At 42.3% G+C, this 25,936-nt stretch overlaps 1 protein-coding gene and 1 non-coding gene across 6 annotated transcripts in view; one reads left to right on the top strand and one right to left on the bottom strand.

Annotated features, from left to right (window-relative positions):
• The window catches only part of Hhat (hedgehog acyltransferase), a 317,030-nt gene that overhangs the window by 270,241 nt on the left and 20,853 nt on the right, over positions 1-25,936 (bottom strand). For all 5 annotated transcript variants that reach the window (XM_074048402.1, XM_074048398.1, XM_074048399.1 and 2 more), the window contains 2 exons: positions 20,789-20,856; positions 3,599-3,712 (listed from right to left, as the gene is read on the bottom strand). In XM_074048402.1, the coding sequence (XP_073904503.1) occupies positions 3,599-3,712; positions 20,789-20,856 (182 nt within the window). The remainder of the gene's footprint in view (positions 1-3,598; positions 3,713-20,788; positions 20,857-25,936) is intronic.
• On the top strand, positions 10,783-10,898 carry LOC141414244 (U5 spliceosomal RNA). Its single transcript, XR_012439306.1, has one exon. It is a non-coding gene; the product is annotated as a U5 spliceosomal RNA (small nuclear RNA).

The raw sequence follows: 25,936 nt of genomic DNA on the forward strand, positions 1-25,936 counted from the left end.
TCCAAGGCTAGAATCAGAGTCCCCAAAGCAAGCCTGTAAACTTTCCCTCCTTTCCTTTGAAATCTATATTCTTCAAATCTCCTTCCCAGGGAGTCAGAACCCCAGAACCCAGCCACAGGAAAAACTGGCTGACACTGCCCCTTCTCTCACCATCTCTACTTCTCTCCAACTTCAGCTCATCCTGTGCTGTGGACGCCAAGTGATATTAGGATGTGCCTGAGTGAATCCCATCATTAGCTTATCTCTGCAGGGAGAAGCAAAAGCATAAAACCTTGGTCAGGGCTCCTGCTGGCTATAGTATCAGGCTGCTGTGTATTAATTCCTTTTTGCACATCTGCCAAGGAACCACTCAGCAGAAGCATTGCTTGATTCTTTAGTTCTCAATCAATATTCTTACGCATGGTGGTGTTTATTACATACTACATAATCAATTATAGCTCCCGCTGAAATATATTATACACAATATACATATATTATACATAAGAATATATATGCATACATATATTATGTATTATATGTGTGTGTGTGCGTGTGTGTATGCACACGTATACCCCAAACAGATAAAAAAATCCAGTCTACCCCAAACAACAGCATTCTTGCCAGCTTTTTCTGGGAACAAAGGTCAATGGTCCCATATCAAAGGAATTCACCTCATTAGGCAGACACTGGTGAAGAGAAAACAGGTTCTTAGGTGTATGGATTTGACACTTTGCTGGGAGTGCCTATTCCCATGGCCTTCCAGAGCTAACACCATGGGACCAGGTTTCCCAGCCCTCTGCATATCCTGTGGTGGGGAGCTGAGCTGTAGGGTCTGGTGCTAACGATGCGAGTTCTCCAGCCACGGGTACAGTGAAAATGGCTCTGTGGTCAGCAGCAGCAACCACTCTCAGCCCCCAGAACAAGCCAGTCTTCTCAAAAGTTCACACAGGGGTATTTTTAGTTCTGAGGGCAGAGAACACAGTGTCTCAGGTGGCAGGGAGGCCACAGAGGTGTTCGAGAAAGGAGGCAACTGTGACCCACACCCACACAGTCCAATCATAACAAACCTAACGGCCAAAGCTCAGGACCATTTACTCAGCCTCTCCTCCCGGGCACTGGTTCTTCATACAGTCGCCAAAACCCAAAGAAAGAGCCCTACCCAGAGGAAAGGCATTGAACCTCCACCAAGGAGCTCAGCGGAAAGTTTTATTACTTGTCATGACCCCCCCCCACACCAAAAAGAAAAAAAAAAGAAGAAAGAAGAGGAGGAAAGAAATCTTATGCTTTTGAAAGTAGCCTGCCTTTCAGTGGAAGTAGGTGGGGAGACTGAAGGAAGAGCTGAGCTTAAATCTTAGATGGAGTTGGGTAGTATCCTTCAAGGATTATGGTTGTCACAGCAAGAACTGCTAATGCCTGTCACTTCACAGCATTGCTCATGGTTTATGATGCCTCAGAGGATAGGGAAATACAAGACAAATGCAGCCCAAATCTTCCACCCTGAATAAGTACGAAAAACAACTACCCAAATTAAAGCCATCTGGAACACTTAGTCCAGGTGCTGAAAGGCCACAGCTAATGAGGCCAGAGCTGTGGTTTAGACTTACATGAGGGCCAAGCGGAGTCAGACAAAGAAAGCACTATGTCCTAGCCGCAAGCAGGTCCCTGCCCACCAGCTGTCTCACAAATCAAGCCTGTGGTCCCACAGGGGATGAGACACACACAGGAAGAGATGACTCAGTGCTCACTCTGCCTCATTCCAAGAAAAATGCAAAGAACACCTCCTACTGACACCGGATAAGTCACATTCTGCAGATAAAAAGACAAGTCCACATGTCCACCCATGCCCGATACCAAGATACAAGAATCCAAATAAGTGAATTCCATTTCCTTCAAGCTGTAGGTCCAAAGCCATCTCCTTGGGGGCCTTCCCTACACCAGAATGACCAATTTGAAGTATCTCTTGTTTTAGATGCCCAGTTCAGCTGGCCCAGCCCACCACATCAGGTATAACAGTGATCCGTATCAGGTTTCCCCTCTAACTTCTTGTCCAACTGTGATTCCCCAGGAGAGGGGCTCCGTCTCCTAATCCCTTCTCCCAGAAGCAGCTCGAAATAGGTTCATTAAAAAAAAAAAAAAAAGACATTCATAGGCGGACTGCTGTGTAGATGACCAGACATGGCCTCTGTCCCTAAAGAATTTGGAATCTAAAGATAGTCATCTCCTTTCTTAAACACCACAAAAGCCAATGCTCCCAGGAGCAAATACCAGCAGCCACCAGGCTACTTTCATCACATGATAGCATAAACCTGAAAGACACTGCCTATCAGACGCTCTCCACAATCCCAAGAAGCCAGGGTAGCATCCCCGTTGCATAACTGAGGATGCAAGCTCAAAGACATGAAATAATTCACCTGAATTTACAGACCTTGAGTACAGCGAAGCTACGATTCACCCATTGTGCTCTTAAATACTGTCAGCCCTCCATATTCAAAGCTTCTTCATCCACGGATTCAACGGACATGGGATATTAAAAATTTAGAAAAAATGTCTAAATACAGAAAAAAAATGTCTGTACATGTTTAGTACAGACATTTTTGCTTAGCATTCTCTAAACAGTATCTTAGCATTCCCTAAACCTGTCTGCATAGCATCTATATTGCATTAGGTATTATAAGCATTCCATAGCTGATTAAAGTATAAGGGAGGATGTGTTTAGGTTATATGCAAAGACTACATAATTTTATATAGGAACTTGAGCATCTGTGCATTTTGGTATCCTCGGGGATCCTGGAACCAGTCCTCCTGAGGAGCCATAGTAATGCCCTCTAGGACAAAAGGAGCCTGAACTTGAAATTACAAGCAAATTAAATTAAGAGAAGCCATCTCTAAAACATAGCAGTTATCTCATTTTTACGTTATAGTTTTGCACGTGTGATGTACCACTTAGTTCCTACACTTCTGAGTTTTCTATACATGGAATCACATCTGATTATTTCTCTGCAACCTGCTGTACTAGCTCACTGTCATGTGTTAATAATTATGGCTATAATTCACTCTCTTTCATGAAATTCTATAAATTCACATAATTCATCTATTTCTTCATAATGGGCATTTGGATTGCTTCTGGCTCTTTACAAACACCACTGCAATGAACAATCTGGCTTATGTCCCCTGGTTGGCAGAAGAGAGTCTCCAGGATTAGCACTGGTAGCTGTGGGTAGGTGCCTCTAATTTTACTAGGTAATGCATTTCAGAGGAGCTAAACCAATACATGTTCCTACCCTCTCTGGATGAATTCAACTGACCAGTACTTGGTATCGTCAGGGGACTTTTGTTTTGTCTTGCCAAACTAGAAAGTATGAAAAGATATTACAGTAGTTATAAAATGCATTTGCTTGGTTATTAATGAAGTTTAACATTTTTTCATTAGTCTAGGGGTGTTAAGTAATTTACCTATGGGCAGAGACGCTTTATGTTGAAATAAAAATGTTAAATTTCTAGAGATTTTAAGTCACATTGAGCATTACCAATATTTCCAGACTCCCAAGGATAATACCCATGTCTACTGATTCTTTTCCTGGGACTCTTCCTTTTCTTAAAAAGAAACACAGAATCATACCTTCCCTGCAAGCAGTGTGGCCAGTTGAGACACTGCCATGTGGCCAAAGAAGAGCCACACCAGCCTCTGCTTTCCCCATTCCATCCAGAAGCTCCACTCAAAGTCAGTCGGGTCCTAAAAAGGTCAAAACAGAAGTTGATAGTATCAGAGGGATTTAGTGCATGCCTGAAACAGAACAAAAACTCCAGTTACTAACACAACTAGACAGAAAGCTAATGTGAGTCCAAATTCTGTAAAATAGCATTTACCCACATCTAGCATTTCCTCCCCACCCCCCTAGATCTTGGCTGAGTTCACTGCCATTCCCCAAATGCACCTCTACTTTCTATAGAACTCAACATCTTCGGTAAAGCTGATCCCCCAGGACCCTGTATGGGATAGAAAGTATCATTTACCCATTTTGTAAAAGAAGGAACAGAGGCTACACGCCCTCTATGTTACCCAAGGTAACATAGTATAACTAATGAATTGGAGCTCTTCCAGTTAGACACCAAGACTAACGCTTGCTGTTTCATTAAGTGAAATGTAAATTAGACACTAATAAAAATCACTTAAGGTCAGTCATGTTAAATTTACCATCATTTATATGCAGAAAGATAATGGATACAGAAATTAACCAATTTCATATAAACTTGCAACGGAAGGATGAGAGGTACACTTCTCTTCCCCTCAGAAGTTCTGTGTCCATGGAGTGCTCTGTGCTGTATCCTTTTGGGTCCATGCCTGTGAGACGCCATGACTGGGAAAGGTAGAAACCTCTGATACAGTGAACATGGGGACTTCTGAGGACCAGCATCTACAAGCCATACCTCAGGAGCCAAAAAGATGATCATGGAAGCCAAGTTTAGCATGGAGAGCATAAGCAGCCATTGGTGGCACACAAATGGGCAATGTAGATTTGGCACCACCAGAATGGTCAGATTCTAGCTCAATTGTAACTGACGCTGAACACCTCACTAATCTTTTGGAAACCCACTTCACTGAATTTAGAGGAAAAAAAATTTTCACCTGATCTTTAAGAGGCAATTTCATACTGTTACACATATAAAATACTTGCTTTCAGAGGCAATATAATCAATCTTAATTCATATGCCCTTCCTTCTATAATCACTAATTGACATTACAACCTCACAATAATTCTTAATGTAACAGTTTTTCTTTAGTTAATAGACTGTCTTTTAGAGCAGTTTTTATCTGAGTACACAGTTCCCATACATATGTACAGCCTCCCCCACTATCAACAACCCCTACCAGACTGATACACTCATTCCAATTATGGATGTGTCTGTGAAGGACACATCGTTGTCACCCAACACCCAAAGTTTATGTTAGGATTCACTCTTGGTGCTGTACATTCTGTGGAGGGACAAGTATACAATAATACATATCCATCACTGTAATATCATACAGTGGTTTTACTAATCTAAAAATCCTTCATGCTCCACCTGTTCATCCCTCCCTCCCTACCAACCACTGATCATTTTATTGCCTCATGGTCTTACCTCTCTCAGAATATCACATAGTTGGAATAAAGTAGCTTTGCTTTCAACTCCATATTACAAATGAGTTAACTGGAAGCCAGAGAAAAAAAATTATTTGCCCAAAGTTAGTAGAGGGCAGAGATGGGTTTCATACCACAACAAAACCTAATACCAAGAAGAAAACCCTGATATCAAAGAGGAACCCCTTTCCCAAGGTATTTCTAATTGTGCTGTCTCCTCTACCTGGATCTCCCCTCTCCCCCACAATGCCATCTGACCAAATTCTCTCCAACCTACAGGGTGTTTCATCGATGCTCATAACCACAAATCCAGCCCAGTGATGTATACAAAATCAGTTTTCTAAGGCCGCCCAAATGTGCATCCTTCCTATTTCCATACCCCCAGGTGGACCTCACTGTATCCCATTCTCCTCATCCATACTTCAACTCTAGGCCTTTTAGTATACCATTTTATTACAGTTGGTTCACATGCTATATTTTCTCTCTAGGGGAAAAACTGTTACGTTCCCTGAGAGCAAGACCTTTACTTGCTCAAGATTCAGTAAGCCTTTAAAATGTGTGTGGGCGGGGGGTGGGGGTGCATAGGAAGCAGATAGCCTTAGCTCTCATCACATTTCTATTCCTTGTTTAAACTTGGACAAATACTCACTTAACTATCTGTATCTGAGTCTCCTCCTTTGTAAAATGAAGGGCTGGATTAGCACAATGTCCAGTACCTATAGCTACGTTTAGCAATGTACTCCCTAATAAGCCAGTATGTACTACATGCTCAACAAAAGCTTGCTGAAAAAGTTGAAAGATTATATAACGGGTCCTTTGTAAGTACTGGTATAAGTACAGTCTACTGGGAAAGGGGAAGTAGAGAGACTAGCATCTGCCCTTGAATGCCTTTATACACACAGAAAACAAACTCACAGTGTATTCATATTATATGATCTGTTCTATATCATCTTCACCAACTCAAGGCCTGACATATCCATTACTCACTCTGGAGACATGGGCAAAATAGAGTAATAGCACAACAGAGGGCCTATTTCATGATTTAATTATAAGAATAAATTAAAACATGGAAAACACTTGGAGCAGTGCCTGACATTTATCAAGCATTATATATACATATAAAATTCTTGATGATAATATATATATTATATATGGATATATATATCCATTAAGTAAATGTATGAATAAACAACAAATTCTGCTTTGCTTTGATATCCTCAGAAGCACAAGTCCAGGAGTTTCCTTGCTACACATTTTGAAACAGCTAGAGGCACCCACAGGTGAAGAGCAACAGAGTTGAGCTGCTCCAGCTCCCAACCTCGATCAAAAGAAGGAAAGAAGAAACATTCTAGACACCAGACTGAAAAGAAGTGAACCCAAGGTTAACAAAAGGGAGCACCACATTCAACAAAGCTGTCACCTCTAAATGCCATGGGAAAGTAACCATCCTAAGCTCTCTTTAAAGGGGAGTTCCAGACACTACTGATGAACTTAGTCAGCACTAGTTAAGTACCCTCTAGCATGACTTCCTATGCATCAAACATTAGAGGGTCAAGAACTACATATCCCAGAATGCGTTGCAGCTCACATGGTTCTGATGAACAAATACACTAAGACTCTGAAAGTTAAAAAAAGACAATGTGTAGCCATTTGACTCTTCTGGAAGAATCCCACAGTGGCAATTTCCTGATGTGGTAGCTTGTGCTAATGTGACGACAGCACCAGGTTCCCCCACCAGGAGCTGTACAATAGCAGCAGTTTTGTAGAGTGGCTCTATAAACTCACTATGGTTACTTAGGCAGCTCTTTCCATTATCCTGAAATATTTTTAAATCCCTGCAATAATTTTCTTTCTTTTTAAAATAACTGGGGTGGATTCTGTTATCTGCAATGAAACCTTGATTAACACACAATGGGAGAAATGTTTCTCCTGGATGAAATACAACTCTAGCTTTATAATGGGAGCATTACGAAAATAATTCACATTGAAGAATATTATTCTGAAATAAGCCTATTTGATGGAAGAAAATACCAGCTAGGTCAACCAATGAGTGTCCAACAACTAGACAGTGAAGGCAATAAATGCTTATATTAGACACATTCATTAGGTCTGGGAGTGTAACTCGGTGGTAGAGTGTTTGCCTAATGTTAGACACATTCACTAATTTTTTTTGTATCCAAAACAAAATAAAAAATGACATACCTTACTCACCTGCCTGCACTTTTCATTAGTCTGTCTTTACTCCTCACATGGAAAAAGCATTTCCGTAACCTCATATCCATCACAAAAACACAAATAGTAGACATTTTTGTGTATCTAATTCATAAATAGCATCATATGCTTATTACGTACTTGGAGATCATCTCTAATTCCTAATTACATTGACCAAAAGTTTCTCTGTGATCAGAAAAAAAAGAAACTTTTCTAAAGTTCTTGAAATCATAAATGTTTCCCTGCACATTCAAAGAGAACAAACTTACCTTAATGGCCTATTAATCTCCAGACAAGAAACACAAAAGAAGACTAATTCAGTAGGAATTCTGCACAACAGAGGACTGCTCTCTAGATGAACTCAGGCTAATGATTCATCGAGCAATTGTTGGAAGAGTTTTCTTTTTCTTCTAACAGCTGCTTTGCTAGTTCTAAAATAATTTGAACTAAATCAATGTACTGCTCACCATTTCCAGAACAACAGTGTTTCCCAGCCAAAATTCCATAAAGATAAAATGGTCTAATAAAACTTACTTTTGTATAAATACAAAATCTGTGCTGATACATCTTTACCATTGTCATCCTGTACAAGTGAAGAGAATGGTACCAACAGGACAGGCGCAAACAGCTCCGGGCTGTGCACTATTTGCAGTCCTTCCCTTACCCTTGCCATCTAACCCAGGAGAATTGGTCCAGGGTATAATGGCAGAGCGAAGATGTTTCATGAAAGAAAAAGAGAAAACCCTCCTACAGTGGCTAAATTAAATCATAAGGATCTAAAATTAATGTAGATAAATTATTTGAAGAGCTTCAACCCAACTGCCAACCTAAACTCTCCAAAATCCTCTGGCTACAACTCTCCATTCACCACATTCCTAGAAGTCACTCTGGATTATGCAAGATTACACATACACCTGGTTAACACAGACAGACGGACAGTCATCTCCCTGCTTTTTATCCTCCAAAGTCCTCTCTTCTTCCTGAAGCTCTCAGAGAAAAAAATCTGTGTTAGTCCATTTTCTGTTATTATAATAAATACCTGAGTCTAGGTGCTTTATAAAGAAAGAGGGTTTATTTAGCTCACAGTTCTAAAGGTTCAAGGGCATGGTGAAGACAAAGTGGGGAATGGCATCACAGTAGGAGTGTGTGCCTCCTACTGTGGCATCACAGTAGGAGATCACATGATACAGCAGAAAGCAGCAAGATTGGGATGCCAGAGAACTAAGTCAATCCCTTCTGAGAGCATGCCCCAGTGACTTCACCTCTTATAAGTCTCCACTGTTAACAGGGACACACTGGGGACCAACCTTTCAATATAGGAACTCTCAGGGGGGACACAATCAAACCACATCCAAACGATAGCAGAACCAAATGTTTAAAACAAAACATCAAATTCCAGTATGAAGTAAAAGGCACAAAAATTATTTTCCCCACATTTCTCAAACTGGAAAAACCCTAACTGTATTTTCCACAAGGTATTTGAAGAAAAAAAGAGTTGTGAACAATGAATAAGTCTGATAAATAAGTCAGAGATCATAACAGAGAATGTAATAGAATGGAATGACTAGTGAGCAAGTTACAGAAACTCATGACTGCCCTTCAAAGTACGCTGATAAATCATACATCCCATAATGTCACTTCTCTAGGAGGAGACAGTGAGTCACAGTGAAATGAATAAAGATCTCCAGCCCTTTGGGGATCACAGCCTCTTATACTCAGAGAATTTGCTTTCTGCTCAGGAAGTCTTTACGTACTCAAGAAAGCTAGTTTATACGTAACATCTCTGCACTGGGCACACACCAACAAACTGGAACTCCAAGTTGAATCCCAAAATGTTGGCAGAAAGCCAATTTTAAAAGCATTATTTAAAAAAAGAGAAAAAATGGAAATTTAACATTTTTGCCACCCATCTGGGGGAGTGGAGGAGATTGCTTCATAATCTCAGACACTACCTTGCTCCATGAATTTTATACACTGTGTGCAAGACCAAGGAAGTAGAACAGAAAGAGGTAGAAAGGTTCTCCCACACACCTTTCAAATATGCCTCCTTTGCCCACTAGCTGTTCGAGCTATCAAAGAGAGACCTCTTTTCCCAGAGCATCTCTGAGTACAGTTAGTGCTATGGTTTGGAAATGGTGGGAATGTGGTCCCCAAAGTTTCATGTGCTCAAAGATTGGGCTTTACTGAGAGATGGTGGGACCTACAAGATGTGAGGCCAAGTGGGGGGTAATTAGGACACTGGGGGTATCACCCCCTGAAGAGACTGACATAGTTTTCATAGGACCCTGATTTAGTTCTCTTGAGAACAGGTTGTTATAAAGCAAGACCTTCTTCTGCATATTGCCAGTTTCAGAGAGAAGGGGATAGACAAGGGGAGACAGAAATTCACTTCAAACTCGACAACATGGGTGGGCTGAAAGTAAAAGGATGGGAAAGGATACACATACACACAATCAAAAGGAAAAGGAGTGATTGCACCGATGTCAGAAAAGCAGACTTTAGAGAAAGAAAAGCACCTGGATCAAAAAGGGACGTCACAGAATGATAAAAGGGGCAATCTTCTCACCAAAAAGATCTACCAATCCTACATGTGTATGTAACCTATATTATAGTCTTGTTATATATATATACACAGAGTTAGGGATGAGAAAGGGAGGGTGTGTGTGACTGTACAGAATCAGTGCAAAGCCTAGGGAGGCTGAATCAGGAGGATCATGAGTTCGAGGCCCACCTGGGCTACATAGCAGAATCCTTTCTGAAAAGAAGAAAAAAAGATCAGCATAGGTGGTTCTTTGAGGTTCTGTACTTTCTGGGGTGGTGTCAAATGGTGTACACGTGTGATAATACTGCATACCACTATACACACCAAAATGACTGCCTGCAAAATGGTGAAATGTGTGGAAGGTCTGAGTGGTAAGGATGCCAGGTTCCTGGAGTTGAGAGTTTACTATACTTATGTAAGATGCTCCATGGGGAAAGCCAGGCGGAGATACACAGAACTTCTCTGTACTACTGTTGCAACACTCTGTGAGTATATAATTATTTCAAAGTAAAAGTATTTTAAAGAAAAGAATTTTTAAAATAAATAATACTCAAAGTCCCAGCATACAAAAGGGATAATAACAGAAGTTTCCACTGTTGAATCAGGGTGAGGCTAGGTACCCAGCCACCCAGACCTCTGCTTCGCCCCCTAGTGGTGGCTCAGGAGGCTCACCGTGAATACTAGGGGCTTGTGGTATCTCAAAGTTGATGAGTCAGACTTCTCATTTGCATACCCACGGTACTTTGCATATAGTACAATCCTTTGGAGTTTAAAAAAAATTCTTTCACTCAATATTTCTAACTATGAGAAGTTTATGCACAGAATTCTTTCTACGAGCAAACTGAAGCAGCAATTAGCTCTTGAGGGTAGTCACCGTTAGTGAACTAGGAGTTGCAGTTATTGGCAAAAAGAATTAACTTATACAGGATTACACTCTGGTTTCTCTTCATATCGCATAAATCTTTCGCCTTTTACTAAAGATTTCCGTGGAGAGGAACAATTCTGAGGTCTTAAGTAATTTTTTGAGGCTTTGCTTTAGCAAAGCTACCCATGCTGTCAAAAAGTTAGACAATATTTTTGGAAAAGTGATTTAAATTGTTATTAGCACTCTGATGACAACTAGCTTGTTAAGTGACATTTGAACCAAGTGTGTTGTTCAAATGCAAAGTTCCTTTTTCCATGCAGTCAGTGTTGAAGAATTTAGAAATGTCTAAACCCACACTCTCAGTGACAGCCTGAATTACAGAACCTGAATTATAACCACCAGAGCTGAGGAGCTTTTGGTTGCTTAACGTCAAATAGAGACACTTTGGACACTTGTCATCTCCACCTGCAGGGAACAATCCTAGAGATATATAACACTGGTTTCTACTGTCTGCCTAATAAATATTTAATAACTTTTTACATGCATGATAGAATTTGATCTGAGATTTGCTTTCCTAAAATTTGGGAGCAAAATTATGATAGAATAGCCTTTATCCATCTCAAACTTTTCAGCAGCTACTGTCATCCCTGAAAGTGGCTTCAGTCAGCTCCCCACACAGACACCCGTCTGCACATTCCCCATGTGCCCTTACCTGGCTGCTGCTTCTAATTTCATTTTTAACAGACTTATCAACTGTCATGCCATGATTTTTAAGAGGTAATAACCTTTTTAAGAATGCTGACAGGCACCACTTTTAGGGATGGTACTGAGAAAAGGAAATGTTTCCCTTCCTCCCTACTTTCCCAAACCTCCCCCTAAATGTCAGCTCCAAGCTGAAGAACTCTCCTGTCCCTTTTCTCTGAATCCCATCTGCTAGAGCACTTATACAGGATATAACCCACCTCCTGACAGTTCCTACCATTGAAAATGCCCATATGAGGAATCCCCACTCCAAAAGGTATGAGTTAGCATTTCAAAAGATCCCCATGAGAAATCCACATCCCAGAAATGGCTATAATTCAAATAATTCTAATGTTAGAAATAAGCGAATTACTTGGAAGGGGTTGACCTGACCAAAGTAAAGTATACTTACAGCAGGTATACATCAGGAAAACTCTTTGAACATTGACTTAGAATTAGTAACAAAAGACAGGACTGTAAAATAGGTACAGTGGTGGGGAGAAGTACTTGTAGGAGGTGGGAGGGTGAATGAAGGAGATGAAGGTGAGGGAATATGGTTGATGGACTTCGTGTGTGTGTGTGTGTGTGTGTGTGTGTGTGTGTGTGTGTGAGAGAGAGAGAGAGAGAGAGAGAGAGAGAGAGAGAGAAATAGAACAGTGAAATCTCTTGCAAATTGCTTTAAGTGGGATGGGGAGGGGTTGGGGGGAAATGGTGGGGGTGGTCTAACCAATGTACAATGTAAAGCTATTGGGAATTGTCACAATGAATCCCCCCTGTACAACAAATATATCCTGATAAAAATGAAGGAAAAAAGATTTCACCAACCGCTTTAGAAAGAAGGGAAAAAAAGCATATTGCTAATGAAAAGAGTGGTATCCTACATATAGTGGGTTAATTCCCCACCCCACCCCCCCACACACAGGCTCCAATACACTTGTAAGAATGAAGCCCATGAATCTTCTGAGCTCAGCACCCAAAGCTTCAGGGAGAACAAGAAAGGCCCTGGGTCTGACAGTCCCTTTGATCTGCATTACTTTCCTTAAGAAGACTGTCCCCTGCCAGCCTAGAAGAGTGGCTCTTTGGTGGGCAGAACAGAATTGCAGTGGCCTGAAATGAACCTTTCTACAATGTTTGTTGGAATACCAAAGTCAGACAAAGGTGGCTCCAGAGCTTTCAGGAAGAGGTCTTCTACTTGCCTACTGATAAATATTTATACATGTAGCAGAATTCAGATCTAGACCCTTTCACTGTAACCCCAGTAGGTAGTAAGGTTGTGGGAGAGAAGACATTCCATCTCCTACCCACTTCCAGCTACCAGTAGTTACCAAGAGCAAAGCAAAAAAAAAATTGTCAACCTGAGTCAGTTCAAAACATAGTCCTTCTATTTAAGGCTCAGCTCACACCCCCATCTTCCAGAGAGTCTTCCCTGGTCATTCCAAGACTACAGACTGTGCCAGGAATTTTTGGTGACATCAGCCATGGACAACCATGCGTACAGAAATGCTCTGCTGACTGTCAAGCCAGGGCCAGCTTTCAGGCAGGATGCATGGATAGGTCCAGTGGTCCTGGCTCTACAGCCATAACTGTTCAGATCGACTCTGAAGTTCTGCCACTTGTTAAATACTTTGAAACATCATCCTGAGAGAGCCATATGTCACCTGGCATTCTCAGATGAAATATAAGCTTCTGGAGGAAAAAAAAACATCCATTGCCCCTAACTTCTTTTAACTTGTCACAGTCTGGGCCACAATGCTGGTAACAAGCTCTCTCTTACTTATAAACTGACTTGGTTGTGACTGAAAAATGTCTCACTATTCCTAAGGAAAGATACTGTCATCTTCATGCCTATGCATGGTCTTTCATCTATGTGTCCAGCTCCATGACACTTAGTAGGCTTTCGGTACTGTTTGCCAGGCTGCAGTGAACACACCAGTGTGCCTGGAAATTTATTATAAGGGAACACCAGTGTCTTTGCAACGATTGCCTTATTTGGTTGTCTAAACAAGTGAGTCACAGAGGTTAGACCTTCACTAGCATTTGTAAAACTGCAGCCCCTCAACAATTATTCCAGAGTGACTGTCATGCCTCTGCTTCCTTCCACGTGATAGGAACAGGTTAATATGTGATTTGGCCATGCATGTGACTTTTCAGCCTGTCTCTAATAGCAGAAAAGAGGGGCACAGAGAACATGGACTGAAGAGTTCCCAAATAATAGACACAAGCAGCCCATGGACTAGTGATGGAAAGAAGGCTCACAAGCACACATTGGGTCTGCTTTCTGCTTTTTAACACAAAGAACCATGCTCCTTTCCCTCTCACCCTTGGTGGATTTCTTCCTGATATACAGAAGATTTGCAAGAAGGTAGAAAGGAGATGGTAATAATTTCTTGGTGAGGACAGGAATGGGAAATGTGGCTCTCTGCTTTACATAAAAAGCAGGATCTGCAATGCAGAAGCATAAACATCAACTTTACTTATTAACTCTTGGCCACCACATCCCCTGTTCTGTTCTCCTCTCTCGCCTCTATCTACTGCTTCATGGAAAATAGTATTTGTCTCATTGAAAAGGTCCTTGAAGAAGCACAAAGAAAATAATGTCAAGTTAGAACCAAGGGTTTAGCTCTGCAAAACCAAAAGATCAAGCTGGGGGAGTGGAATGGCCAAGTAGGAAAAACAGAGCTCTTGAAATAACAGATACAGAAGAAATGACACCTGAAGCCCTCCAATAACTATCCGCTGACACTGGATATGGTTCAGATTCTGCATGTGATGCACAATGACCTTCATGATCTGGCCATTGCCTTGGTCATTCCCCTCCCCACACCCCACTCATCAATTTAGCTAAGCTGAATCAGTCTCCCTCCAGTCCAGGTCCTCAGGCATGCCATTCCTGCCATCCACCTTTACCCATCACCCAGCCCACACCTCAGCATCAATCCTGCAAGTTGAGGTTACATGCATTTTGCTTCCACAAGCCCCAGACACTGGCTGCATCACTTCCTCACCATCATCGTCTTCTCCCAATAGCCAGAGCCCAGAGAGGACAGAGACCAAGCCAGGAATGTCATAGTATCCCCAGCACATGGCTGGGACCCTTATCCAGCAGGCACTTAGTGATTATTTGTTAAATGAACAGAGCACTGTTATCTTTTCAAAGTATTAATATAAAGAGGCATTTATAAATAAGTTGAATCTTAAAATCTTTATGGGTACAACTCAAGTAGCTAAAAATTGTCTTTACTTAGAAAAGTACTTCTGTTCTGCGTATTCAAAGACATAAATCATCAGCCCTCACTTTCTGCCCTTTTCTTTTCTTCCTAAGCCTTCTCAAAGGTGCTATAAAGTCCTCTCTGGCTTTACTTCTGAAAGAACAGCTTGATAAATATATGCTTCAATTTCAGAAACCTGCTACAGGAAAGTGTGTTCTCAGGAAAGAAAAGGAGAACCAATTACCAGTAATGCTTCTAAAGCATTAGGGTACTGCAGAGGTGCACAATGCATCTTTCAGCCTCAGTCCCCGTCTACATTTAAGTGTTTTCCTGCAGGACATTCATTATCCATTGAAGAACTACCTAACACTAGCCACAGCACGTACCAAGCATCTATTCTATACTACGCACGCACATGCTGGGTGTTTCATTTCCATCACTTTCTTCCCATACTCCAGATAATAAAGCTGAGGCTTGGGGCAGCTACATGGTTTTCCCAGATGTTACAAATCCAGATTTGAGCTCAAGTCCACCCAACTCCAAACCTGAGCTCTTTCTATTATGCCAGGTATCTTGAATCAAAAATAAAAAGGACCCAGCTTCATTTGGGTCCATTTGGGCTTAGATCCTATTTTCTAAAAAACGTGTTTACTAAATCAAGCAAGAGACCTAGGCACTAAGACATTTCTTTTATCTAGTTTGTACCACTAGAGAGAAGACTAGCAAGAAAAAGGAGAAAGAGACTCCAAACATATGACAGGTAATACCAAAGAGGCAAGGAACTGGGCTGCACCCATCCCTGGGCACACATAGGACCCCAGCACATAACAGCTGCAGGAGGCTCCTGGAGCCTGCGGGTGGGTTGGAAGTGCTCACCCCCATGGCCTGGAAGAGCAGACAGAGCACAACAGCACACAAGCCCTATAGCATGCAGCGTGTGAGCAACCCTTAACGGCTGCACCTACCCAAACTCCCCCACCACAGCTGGTGTCACACCAAGGAAATTACAAGGCTAAAAAGTGTTCCTGATTTGAGCTATGAGCCTCTAAATCTTATCATCAAACCATGGAGAACGGCAGTCAGGCCCTGCTCCCTTCCCATCCTAAAGGAAGCTTCACTTGGAGTCACCATCTCTCCAATATATCCTTCCCTTTTCCAATCATAGTGACCCACACTGGGACAGCATCTCCTCTACTGAGGATCTTGCCAAACCGCCACCCATTCTTGGAAGCTTCGTGGAAGGTCAGAAGCAAAATGTGATTGCTGTGCACAGTGTTTTCCTCCTGTTGTGACTACAAACATCATGCTCCTAGCATTGGCCTACGTATGTCTGCCTGCATGGGGCCGATGTATTTTCTTCCAGTGCATTCACTCTTCTGCAGTTACAGTCAATAAAACACTCACCTACTTTGTTCCAGGCATAGATGATACAGAAATGATTAAGTCTCAGCCCTGCTTGTGAGACTCACAGTCTAGTGGAGGATGGATGGTACAAAGTAAAATCGTACAAATAACTTTGTCATGATATGACACATAATACAATCCAAAGCGTTACTACCACATCAACCTGTTCATTCCCTTTTGCTATGATTTGAATATAGTTTAGGTGTCCCCCAAGGCTTCCTGTGTTGAAATTTAATCCCCACTATGAGGTTAAAAAAAAAGAGTGGAAAATGCCAGGCATGATGCCTCATGCCTATAATCCTAGGTACTCAGAGGCAGAGATCAGGAGGATTGCAGTTTGAGGCCAGCCCCTGAAACTCTCCAAATAAATCAGTAAAAACTGAGCGTGGTAGTACATGCCTGTCATCCCAGCTATGTGGGCAGTATAAATAAGAGGATCATGGTCCAGGCTGGCCCAGGTATAAAAACAAGACTTTACTCAAAAAATAACTAAATGTGGAGTCCTGAGTTCAAACCCTAGCCCCACCAAAAAAATAAAATAACTAAAGCAAAAAGGGTTGAGGGTGTGGCTCAAGTGGTAGACGACCTGCCTAGCAAGTGCAAGGTCTGAGTTCAAATCCTGGTACTGCCAATAAAAGACAGAGAGAAAGGAAAAGTGTGTGGAAACTTGATCCAGTCCAACTTGTGTTTGGAGGTAGGTACTGAATAATAATTAGGATTAGCTAAGATCATTATGGATAATAACTATCCACATAATAATTATCATTATTGGAGCCCCCATTATGGAATTCTGGTAGTTTCATAAGAAGAGAGACCAAACAGACATAAACACGTTCACTGTCCTTTGCTGTGTGATGCCCTGTGTCCCCTTGGGACTTTGTCAACAAGAAGACTATTACCACATGAGGCCCTGCCACCTTGTACCTCCAGAACTGTAGTTCTCTGTTCTTTATAAAGTACCCTGACTCAAGTATTTTGTTATAGCAATGAAAAAATAGACGAATATACCACATCATTTGATTCAATCCTTGGCTGTTTCATTTGTTCACTTTTATTGTTGGTATGTTCCCACCAGGAGACACTAGCATGGAACCTTGTCTGTCTGGTTTACCACTATTCCAAGCACTCAGTATGGACTTGAGTACAGAAGTACATTCTTCCAAAGCTGTTAGTTTTGGAAGGAAATAGAGAGAGATGTAAGGAAGAGTCAGGAACTATAAGCACTAAAGCCCATCCTCGAGGTTCAGGCAATGCTTCCATGACAGGGAGACAGGGCTGAGGGCTGAAGTATAAGGGCCAGACGGGGAAGGGGTAGGCACCACCCAGATGAGGAAGCAAGATGAGTGAAGGTATCCATCTGACCAAGGGAGTGGGGCAAAACTCTTAAATGTTACTGTAGAACAGCTGTTCTCAACAGCGGGAGATTTTGCCCCATAGGCAGCATTCAGCAATGCCTGGAGATATTTCTGATTGTCAAGATTTGGTGCAGGAGATGCTGTTGGTATCTACAGAAAGCATCCAGAGACGTCACTAACCATCTTACAAGGTACAGAGCAGTTCCACACAACAACAACAGTAACAAAAACATCTGGTTTCAATTCTTAGCAATGCTGAAGTTTAGCAGTCAGACTATAGTCTAACATCCAGGAACGGGCTGACCAGAGAACACAAGTTTCCTTCAGGTCCACAATTTCCATTCCATTCACACCTCATATCTTCTTTGGGGTTTTTTGTTTGGTTGCTTGGTTTGTGGTTTTGTTTTTGAGTCAAGGTCTCTTTATGTAAACCAGGCTGTTCTCATACTCAAAATCCTCTTCTCTCAGCCTCTCAAATGTTGAGATTACAGTTAGGAACCATCACACCTGGCCTAATATCTTCTGATTAAACTTTAGACCAGAGTAGCATTTGCTTGCCATCTGCTACAGCCTCCAAGAAGGGACATATTCAGCAAGGAGCATTCAGAAGCTGAGGACATGGTATTGATTTGTCTGTTGGATATTAACCGGCACTCAATTTCTCTCTAAATTTTAGGACTCTAAACCATCTACCTGAAATGTAATGGGATAGAGAGAGATGAAAAGATGGGTGCTAGTGGCACTGTGTAGATAGAAAACTGGTCAGCTGGACAAAGATTTGTCAGGATGGCAAAGGACCGGCTGGCTTGACCATCAATACCTCCTGTTATGAGGACTGTGGAGGACCCTTAGAACAACAGGTCATCTCTCTAGGACTCTGGTTTCTTAGCCAAGACACAGGCAGCTGGACTTGATGAAGTAGGAGCCAGGAAGTCCCTTCTAGACAAAGCCCCTTTGTCTAGAAGATCTAGACCCCACCACTGGGCTGAGCCCTTGACAATGAAATCGGTACTAGCTCTAAAACTCAGGGCCTGACCCTATGTCCTTCTACTCACTGCCTCACAACTGCCTCTCTTCAGCTGAAAGGCCCTTTCTCTAAAATAGGTTTGCTTATGTCCCCCGGCTCCAAACAATTCTGTATTATTTGGTATCATCTGAAATGCCTGAATTTCAGATGTGATTCTACATGGGAAAAAAAGATCACCATTTTCTGTTTTTGTAAGAGATCCAATGGTGTTATCTCTCTAAAAACTGGATCCAAGAGACCAACAGTTACATCTCAAATTCCACTTACACAGGAACTTCCCATGTTTCCTTATCTATGAAGTGGGCAGAAGCCTACTGACCTTACATCTACTAATCTTACTAATGATCCTTAAGATAGCTTGTGAAAATAAGAGACATCTAGAAATTGATGCCATGGATGCATGTTCAATTTACATCCAGTTTTTCATGGAAATATCCAGTAGTTAGAGAGACAAAAGCCAGAAAGTTCACCAATGCAGGGCAGGACACTCCTTCTAGTTCCAGACACATGGGCTTCATATCTAACATGGTGCCTCATATAGAGCTACAGATGAAAGAAGGGACAGGCTACCCTAGCAAATCAAAATGGAAATGGAAGTCAATTTGATACAATTCTAAGCAAGATGTGCAACTTTCCAAGTACAAAAATATCAGGACAGCTAACGTCCAATTTGAAAATGAATTCATTTCTTCCAAAAGTAAGAAGGGTTTAGCCAGTCATAGCCAGGCATAGTGGCTTATACCTGTAATCCAACTACTCAAGAGGCAGCGACTGGGAGGATGGCTGGTCCAGGCCACCCCAGGCAAAAAGTTCATGAGATTCCCCATCTCAAGCAATAAAAACGTGGGAGCAGTGGCATGTACCTGTTACCCCAGTTATGCAGGGAAAGTAAATAGGAGGCTGTGGCTCAGGTCAGCCCAGACATAAACGTGAGGTAAAGCAAAAAGGGTTGGAGGCACGGCTCAAGTGGTAGAGCACCTGCCTTGCAAGTGCAGGGCCCTGAGTTCAAACCCCAGTACCACCAAAAAAGAAAAGAGAAGCCAGATGCTGGTAGCTCACGCCTATAATCCTAACTACTCAGGAGGCAGAGATTAGGAGGGATCATAATTCAAAGCCAGCCCTGGGCAAATAGATCTCAATACCTTACCTCAAAAAACCCTATCACAAAGAATTGGACTGGTGGAGTGGCTCAAGGTGAAGGCCCTGAGTTCAAGCCCCAGTACTGGAAAGAAAGAAAAGAAAGAAAGATAAGAAAAGAAAAGGAGAGGTTTTAAGCATTATTTTATATCTCAAGCCAGCCACAAAAGCTGATTGAACTTAAATCTGATACAGTATATACTTAGAGTAAAAGCAGTGCTTTGGTATCATTTTTAAAATACATTGAAATAGGTGGAGTAGCCCAAGTGGTGGAGCACCTGCCTAGCAAGTGTGAAGACCTGAGTTCAAACCCCAGTGCCACCAAAAAAAAAGAAAAAAAGAATTTGGGCTGGAGGTATGGTTCAAGCGATAGAGTGCCTGCTTTGCAAGTATAAAGCCCTGAGTTCAAACCCTAATTCCACCAGAAGGAAGAAACAAACACACACATACAGCGCTTATAACTGACTTTGGCATAAAACCCAACTGTGTTCTGGGCTCTGTACCTCCTGCTATACAAGTCATCACAGAAATGGGGTCCTGGGAAACAAAAGGGGAGAATGAAGAATCCTAGGGGGGCTCTGGTAAGGAAAAGGTGGCTCAGCATTTCTCCACTGAAGAGGAGGGGCTAGGACCAACCCACAACATACTCTAGAACAGGTCTGCTATCTGTTACATCAGAAGGACACAAGGTCTGTGACAGCAGCCACCCTGCCTGCTACCAAAGTAGCAAAATGAGCTGCAGTAAAAGACAAAAGAGCTGGCTCACCACCACAGCAGTGCTGGGGGCAGAGAGGCAGCTTTTCCCAGCATGCTGTGTGGCAGTGAGTGCAGCAGGGACACTGGGAAGTTGAAGGATGACATTCTCAGAGATGCCAAGAGTTGGCACAGGGAGTATCCAGGGGCCACATTTGATTCTAACAGATAGGAGTACGCCAAGAAGGGACTTCTGCACTTTCCTTGCCATAGATAAGGTTACATAACCAGATTTCTGTTATCTTAAGAAAAGACAGAACAAGAAGGCAGAGACTGAGGGAATGCCTTCCCCAACATAGCACACTCACACTTTACAACAGAAAACGTACTTAGTTGCAAATTGGTGAATACAACACTGTATGCGAGTCAGCCCCAAGGACAAAAGTGATGTAAAATATTGAAGTCAGCCTCAAAAATTGAGGTTTATCACATATCCACTTTGTACCTTCTTTAATCCTCCAAAAAAAGGGTCAGGCTCCAGCTCAAATTCCTGGTCCAGTTCCTCTTCATGTTCTGACAAGAAAAACAGTCTCCATTAGTCACAGGTCTAAACAGAACTGGGTGGGCTACATAGCAGGATCACTAAGAGAAACTGGAATGTGTCCTGGGAAGGCAGCCTGGGGACTAAGTGACAGGCAGGAAACCTTCCATGCTCCTTGACTCGCTTCCCAGGTTTCTGTGATCTAAGTTCCTGGAAATATGTGGCAGGGCTGATGGAAAGGTCCCTTTCAACTTCTAATAAGGGTCACAGAAGGAGAAGAGTGCCTAACGCCAGGAGACATGAGTGGAGCTAATGCAAATGCCCTACTTGTGCAGGCTGGGAAAAGTTTTTACACAGACCATGTCACAAGATTGTGGTGACGGTGACTACGTTATATGATGGAATGCCACCAAGATGTAATAACATGGGAAGTAATCAGGATAGTAAGCATGTAAGGAAATAATACAATTGCTTTAAAATAAAAATAAAATCTTCACCCAAGTGCTTCTTGAAGGTGCACAATAAGGAGATACTCAGAATGAAGCAGAACACGACTGGCAACGAAGTTCAAACCAGTAGAATGTGGAGGAGGCCAGATGTGGGAAGAAAGTGCTATTGGGGGTTAATTTTATTGGGGGTTAATCCAGCAGGCAGCTGGGTAAGTTGTGGGTACAGTTCAAAAGAACATCCCAAACTGGAGATAAAGATGTACACATCCACAGTATAAAGAAAGCAGTGACAAAGCCACCAGAACAGCTGAGATTCCCTTTAAAGGGGACAAGGTGCATGGACAAGAAAAAGGAAATCAATGCCCATCAGACCAACAAAAATGGCACATGAAGCTGAGAAGGAGTTACCCAGAAGGAAAAGCAGGAGACAGCATGTCACCAAAACATGATCTTGAAATGATGCTGGTTTCAGAGTAGGATGAGGAGCAGGTTGACGCACACTAGATACAAGCACAAGTCCCATCCCTGATCTCCAGGTAACCATCCGACTCAGGTACCACATGGCACAACTCAGGAGCCCCATTCACACTGGATCCCACATGCCCCAGCAGTGCAATGAAGGTCATAGCTACAAGGGGGCACAGATCCTCTCTGCCACAGTTGCACACGTGGCTACAGTGTGTGTGTTGCATTGTGTACAGACTGAACTGTAAGGAAACAGCATACAAACAAATGACAATTTACCATAGTCCAACCAAACAGAACCTCTGAATTCATTAGAGAGGGGAGAAAACCTCTCTGCCTCTCCCCCTTTCTGTTTTGGCCTCACATTCATACAAAGGGCACCCTCCAGAAGGATCAGAGTTAGGCACAAGTGAAACAAAGCAAAAATTTGGTTTTTCTTCTTCTTAAAAAAGAGCATATTCATAACGGGATGTTAGCAGCTGAGCCCAGACTTCCTGAAGCTGAAACATCTCCCTCTAGAGGGAAAAATTTGCTTGCTGCTCCTCAAGCCTCTAAGAAAGGAAATGAGTATTTCCTTTCCTTTCTGGAGTCCAGAACCTAATCTTCATCTGGCAAGTAAAATTATCCTGTGCAGACAGGAAAATGCAAGCGAAATTCTTCTCAGCACTGTCCAAAAGAAACACAATATGCACCACATTTAGAATTTTAAGCTTTCTAAGAGCAACAAAGAAAAAAGTATGTGAAATCAATTTTCTTATGTTTTATTTAGCTGTCTTCTTTTCTGGCAGAGTTGGGGATTGAACCCAGGGTCTTGTGCATGCTTGTATTTTATTTTAACAGAATATCCTAAATATTATTCAAAGATAGAAGCAATATTAAATAATTATTTTACTTTCCCTTTTTCTTACTAATTCAGACTAGCCAATTGTGTGCTCATTCACCATAGGTAGCTACTGTTGGCAATAATGGCGCCAATAGGTTTTAGTTCTTACTGCACCCTTAAGCTCCTGTCTCCCAGGGTCACAGTCCAACCTCAAGTCTAGCTTGAATCCTCCCTCTGCCCCAACCTCCAATCAGCATGAACCATAAGATCCTAACCAACCAGATCATGCTGAGTCCCACTGAGGGGTATTTAAGCCCCTGCCCCTCTCTCCCTCTCTCTCTTGGCTCTCTCTGCTCTCTCCCTCTCCCACCCAGCAATAAAGAATCTCTTGGCCAGATCACACTCCTCTCCACGTGGTCACTTTGGGGCCTATATTTCCTTACAGCTACTGATTACAGTGCTGATCAGCATAGTTCCAGACCAAAAGTCCTCCCTCACATTTTGGACAAGTTTTAGAAATCAACCTTGTCCAATTTCTTGACTCAAACAAATGCTATAGATATGCAATAAGATTTAAATTACAATAGTCACAGCCCCTTTGGAAATCACTGTCTTGAGACCAGGTTCAGTTAGTTGCCAATTCACAGCTGCAAGACTTTAGTTAATTGATGTAGGTGAACAAAAGCTAAGAAGCTGCCACAGCCATCTTCCACGAAGAGCAACAGCCCTCAGCCACTCTCTGATTACCTCGTAGGCAGGGAGCACAGGCCCTCACCCTTTGAGCAGCACCTGAGTTTCCAACTTAACACAAATGCAGTCAAGCAAGCCAGTGCTGCAAATACAGAATCCTTCCGAGCTTGGGAATCCTCTTCAGGATGGGCTGTCTAGCAGAGGCAGCTCTTTCCTCTAGTGTCCAAGTTCCATTTCCCAAGATTCAGTGCTCAGCGAAACTGCCTGAGAGCACAAAAAGGAAGCAATTTCCATTGATAAGCCCTGATTACTAGTCAGCTGTTGCTTCTCGGCCCCACCCCCACCCCACAAAAGGATACATCAAACTACCTACTAAACAAGAAATTTGCATTTTAATCACTGCCAATGAGCTGTGGTGATAAACCAATTTACTTAAAACCTCTAACCTACCACTTTCGCCCTCAACATTTTGATGGGAAATTAGTTCTGGGGTGGGGGTAATTAGAGGGCAATAATCAGGACACACACAAACACAGGTCTGATACAAGCCATTGTAATGGCTGATACACCCAATCATGGTGTAAGTGTCCTGCTGTTTCTATGCATTTGAAAAACTCCAATCAGCTACAACTGATTCCCTAGGAAACCAGAGGATACAGCAGACTGTGGCAATAAATGAGAATGTGGAAGGCGAACTGAAAAATTAGGCTTCTGACAGTAAGAGAATATAATGGTAAGCAATTCTCAAATACCCATAAGCAGATTATCATATAGAAGAGAAGTGATAAGTTACTGGTTTTTCATGGCACTTGAGGCTTGAGGCTCTTCTTCCCTTTCCCAGTTCTCACTCAGGGAATAAGAATGATTTAGAAATAACCCAAGTAAAAGCAAATCAGAACTTCCTAAGTGGCCTGCGAATCTCCCAAGGAGCCTTGGTCACTGGTCTATTATGTTACTTTCTGCTGATTTAACTTTTTTTTTTCTTCTGGGTGTCCCAACGACCCCCATTTCCCCCAACAAAATCACCCTGGGACTCCAGGAAGGATAAGATCAACGGATAAACATCTCGTGATAAAAGCTGAAACTGACCCTCAGATAACACTGTCTTTCTCCTACCGTGACTAGGCACCCCCACCACCATCCTGGGATAATGATGAACAGGACCACACCTTTGAGGCCACCTCATTACACATATGTGCCTCCTTTCCCCAAACTCTCCCTCTACTTAAAGCTCATGTCAGTACCCCGAGCATGATCTCAGGGTCACTGAATTCCTTTGTCTTCCCTAAGCAGCTGTGGTTTACTGAATCACCATTGATCATCTCTTTAGGTGACTTTCTGGAGCAGGTGGTCTTGTCTAGCCCAGTTGACACTCCTGGAGCCAGAGCCTTTTGCCCTAAAACTCTGGTTTCAGCCTCCTAGTACTTTCTGCTACCCACCTAAGGAAATCTGGGAACGCTTAGAGCTGACCATCACGCTTGCAATTTGCATGGGAATCCTTACACTATTCCTGGGAGAGGTACAGGAAGCCCCAGACAACAATGGAAACTCAAGCCAAGAAGGAGCCATGAGCTCAGTCCATGTTCCACGCACGGGGTCCAGCACGGAGCACTGGTGTGAGGAACAGAGAAATGAGATAAGAGATCTGACACTAGGGGTTGCCCAAAAATGCCCTCCAGCCTAGTCCCTAGTCCAAGGCCCTTATAAGAGGTTTATTAAAAGTATTAAGAAGTACAGTCTCTGGAAGCCAATACTTCCTTACATAGGTGAGGAAAAACCTTTTCTTAGGATCATGGCTGAGGCCCCATAACAAGACTAACAAGAGAAACACATATGAATTTACTTAATACATGTTTTACATACAATTAAAGAAAACTTCTGAAATGTCCTAAATCTAATTACAAAGTCAGAGGATCGAAGGGAGAAAAAATAATGGAGGGAGGTTAATGAGGAACAAGCTATGGGCCAAAAACAATCAAAGCCATTCTTGAACGTATCAACATACAAATCCATCACAGTCAACCACCAGGGCGCATTTACATATGAACTTTCTGGACCATTAACCCTAGCCAATCCAGAAGCTCTAATTACTTCTCCTTATGGACTGCCTTCCTATCTAAAAACTTTCCTGTTTCATGTAATCCCACCCCCGATAGCCAGTGTAGGCTCCATGTAAACAACTTGTGCTTTCCTTCCCTAAGATTTGTAAGATTATTTTAGCGCTAGATCCTTCAAACATTTTTCTATCTGCTATCTAGCTCTGCTGCTAGAAGTTGGGTCAACTTGTCCCCAGACCTAGTCCTTTTAAATCAGGGCCCAATTATTGACCTAATTGGCTCCATTTTGTCTCTATCTGGCCTATTGTTTTCTGACGTACTCTTTCTCTGAGCTGATCTTAAATTCCAGAATCACAGGTCTGATAAACATTGTACAACAGAAATTGTAATTCACTCCCACACTCAACAATGGCAATTTCCTTGGCACCTAAAAGAATCTGTACAGACCAGTCCCAGAATAATGGTTAACGAGATCACAACCTGACCAAGAATGCTACTTGGGTAAACCCCCTCCACTCTTGCCTTTGTTCCTTTCCTATATAAACCAAAGCTATTGTTGATACCCTAAAGAGAGCTCTTAGATCTGTCTTCCTGGTGCAGCCACACTGAGAATAAAGACTCCTTTCCT

Source organism: Castor canadensis, chromosome 11 (assembly GCF_047511655.1).
Source record: "Castor canadensis chromosome 11, mCasCan1.hap1v2, whole genome shotgun sequence".
Lineage (NCBI taxonomy): Eukaryota > Metazoa > Chordata > Mammalia > Rodentia > Castoridae > Castor > Castor canadensis.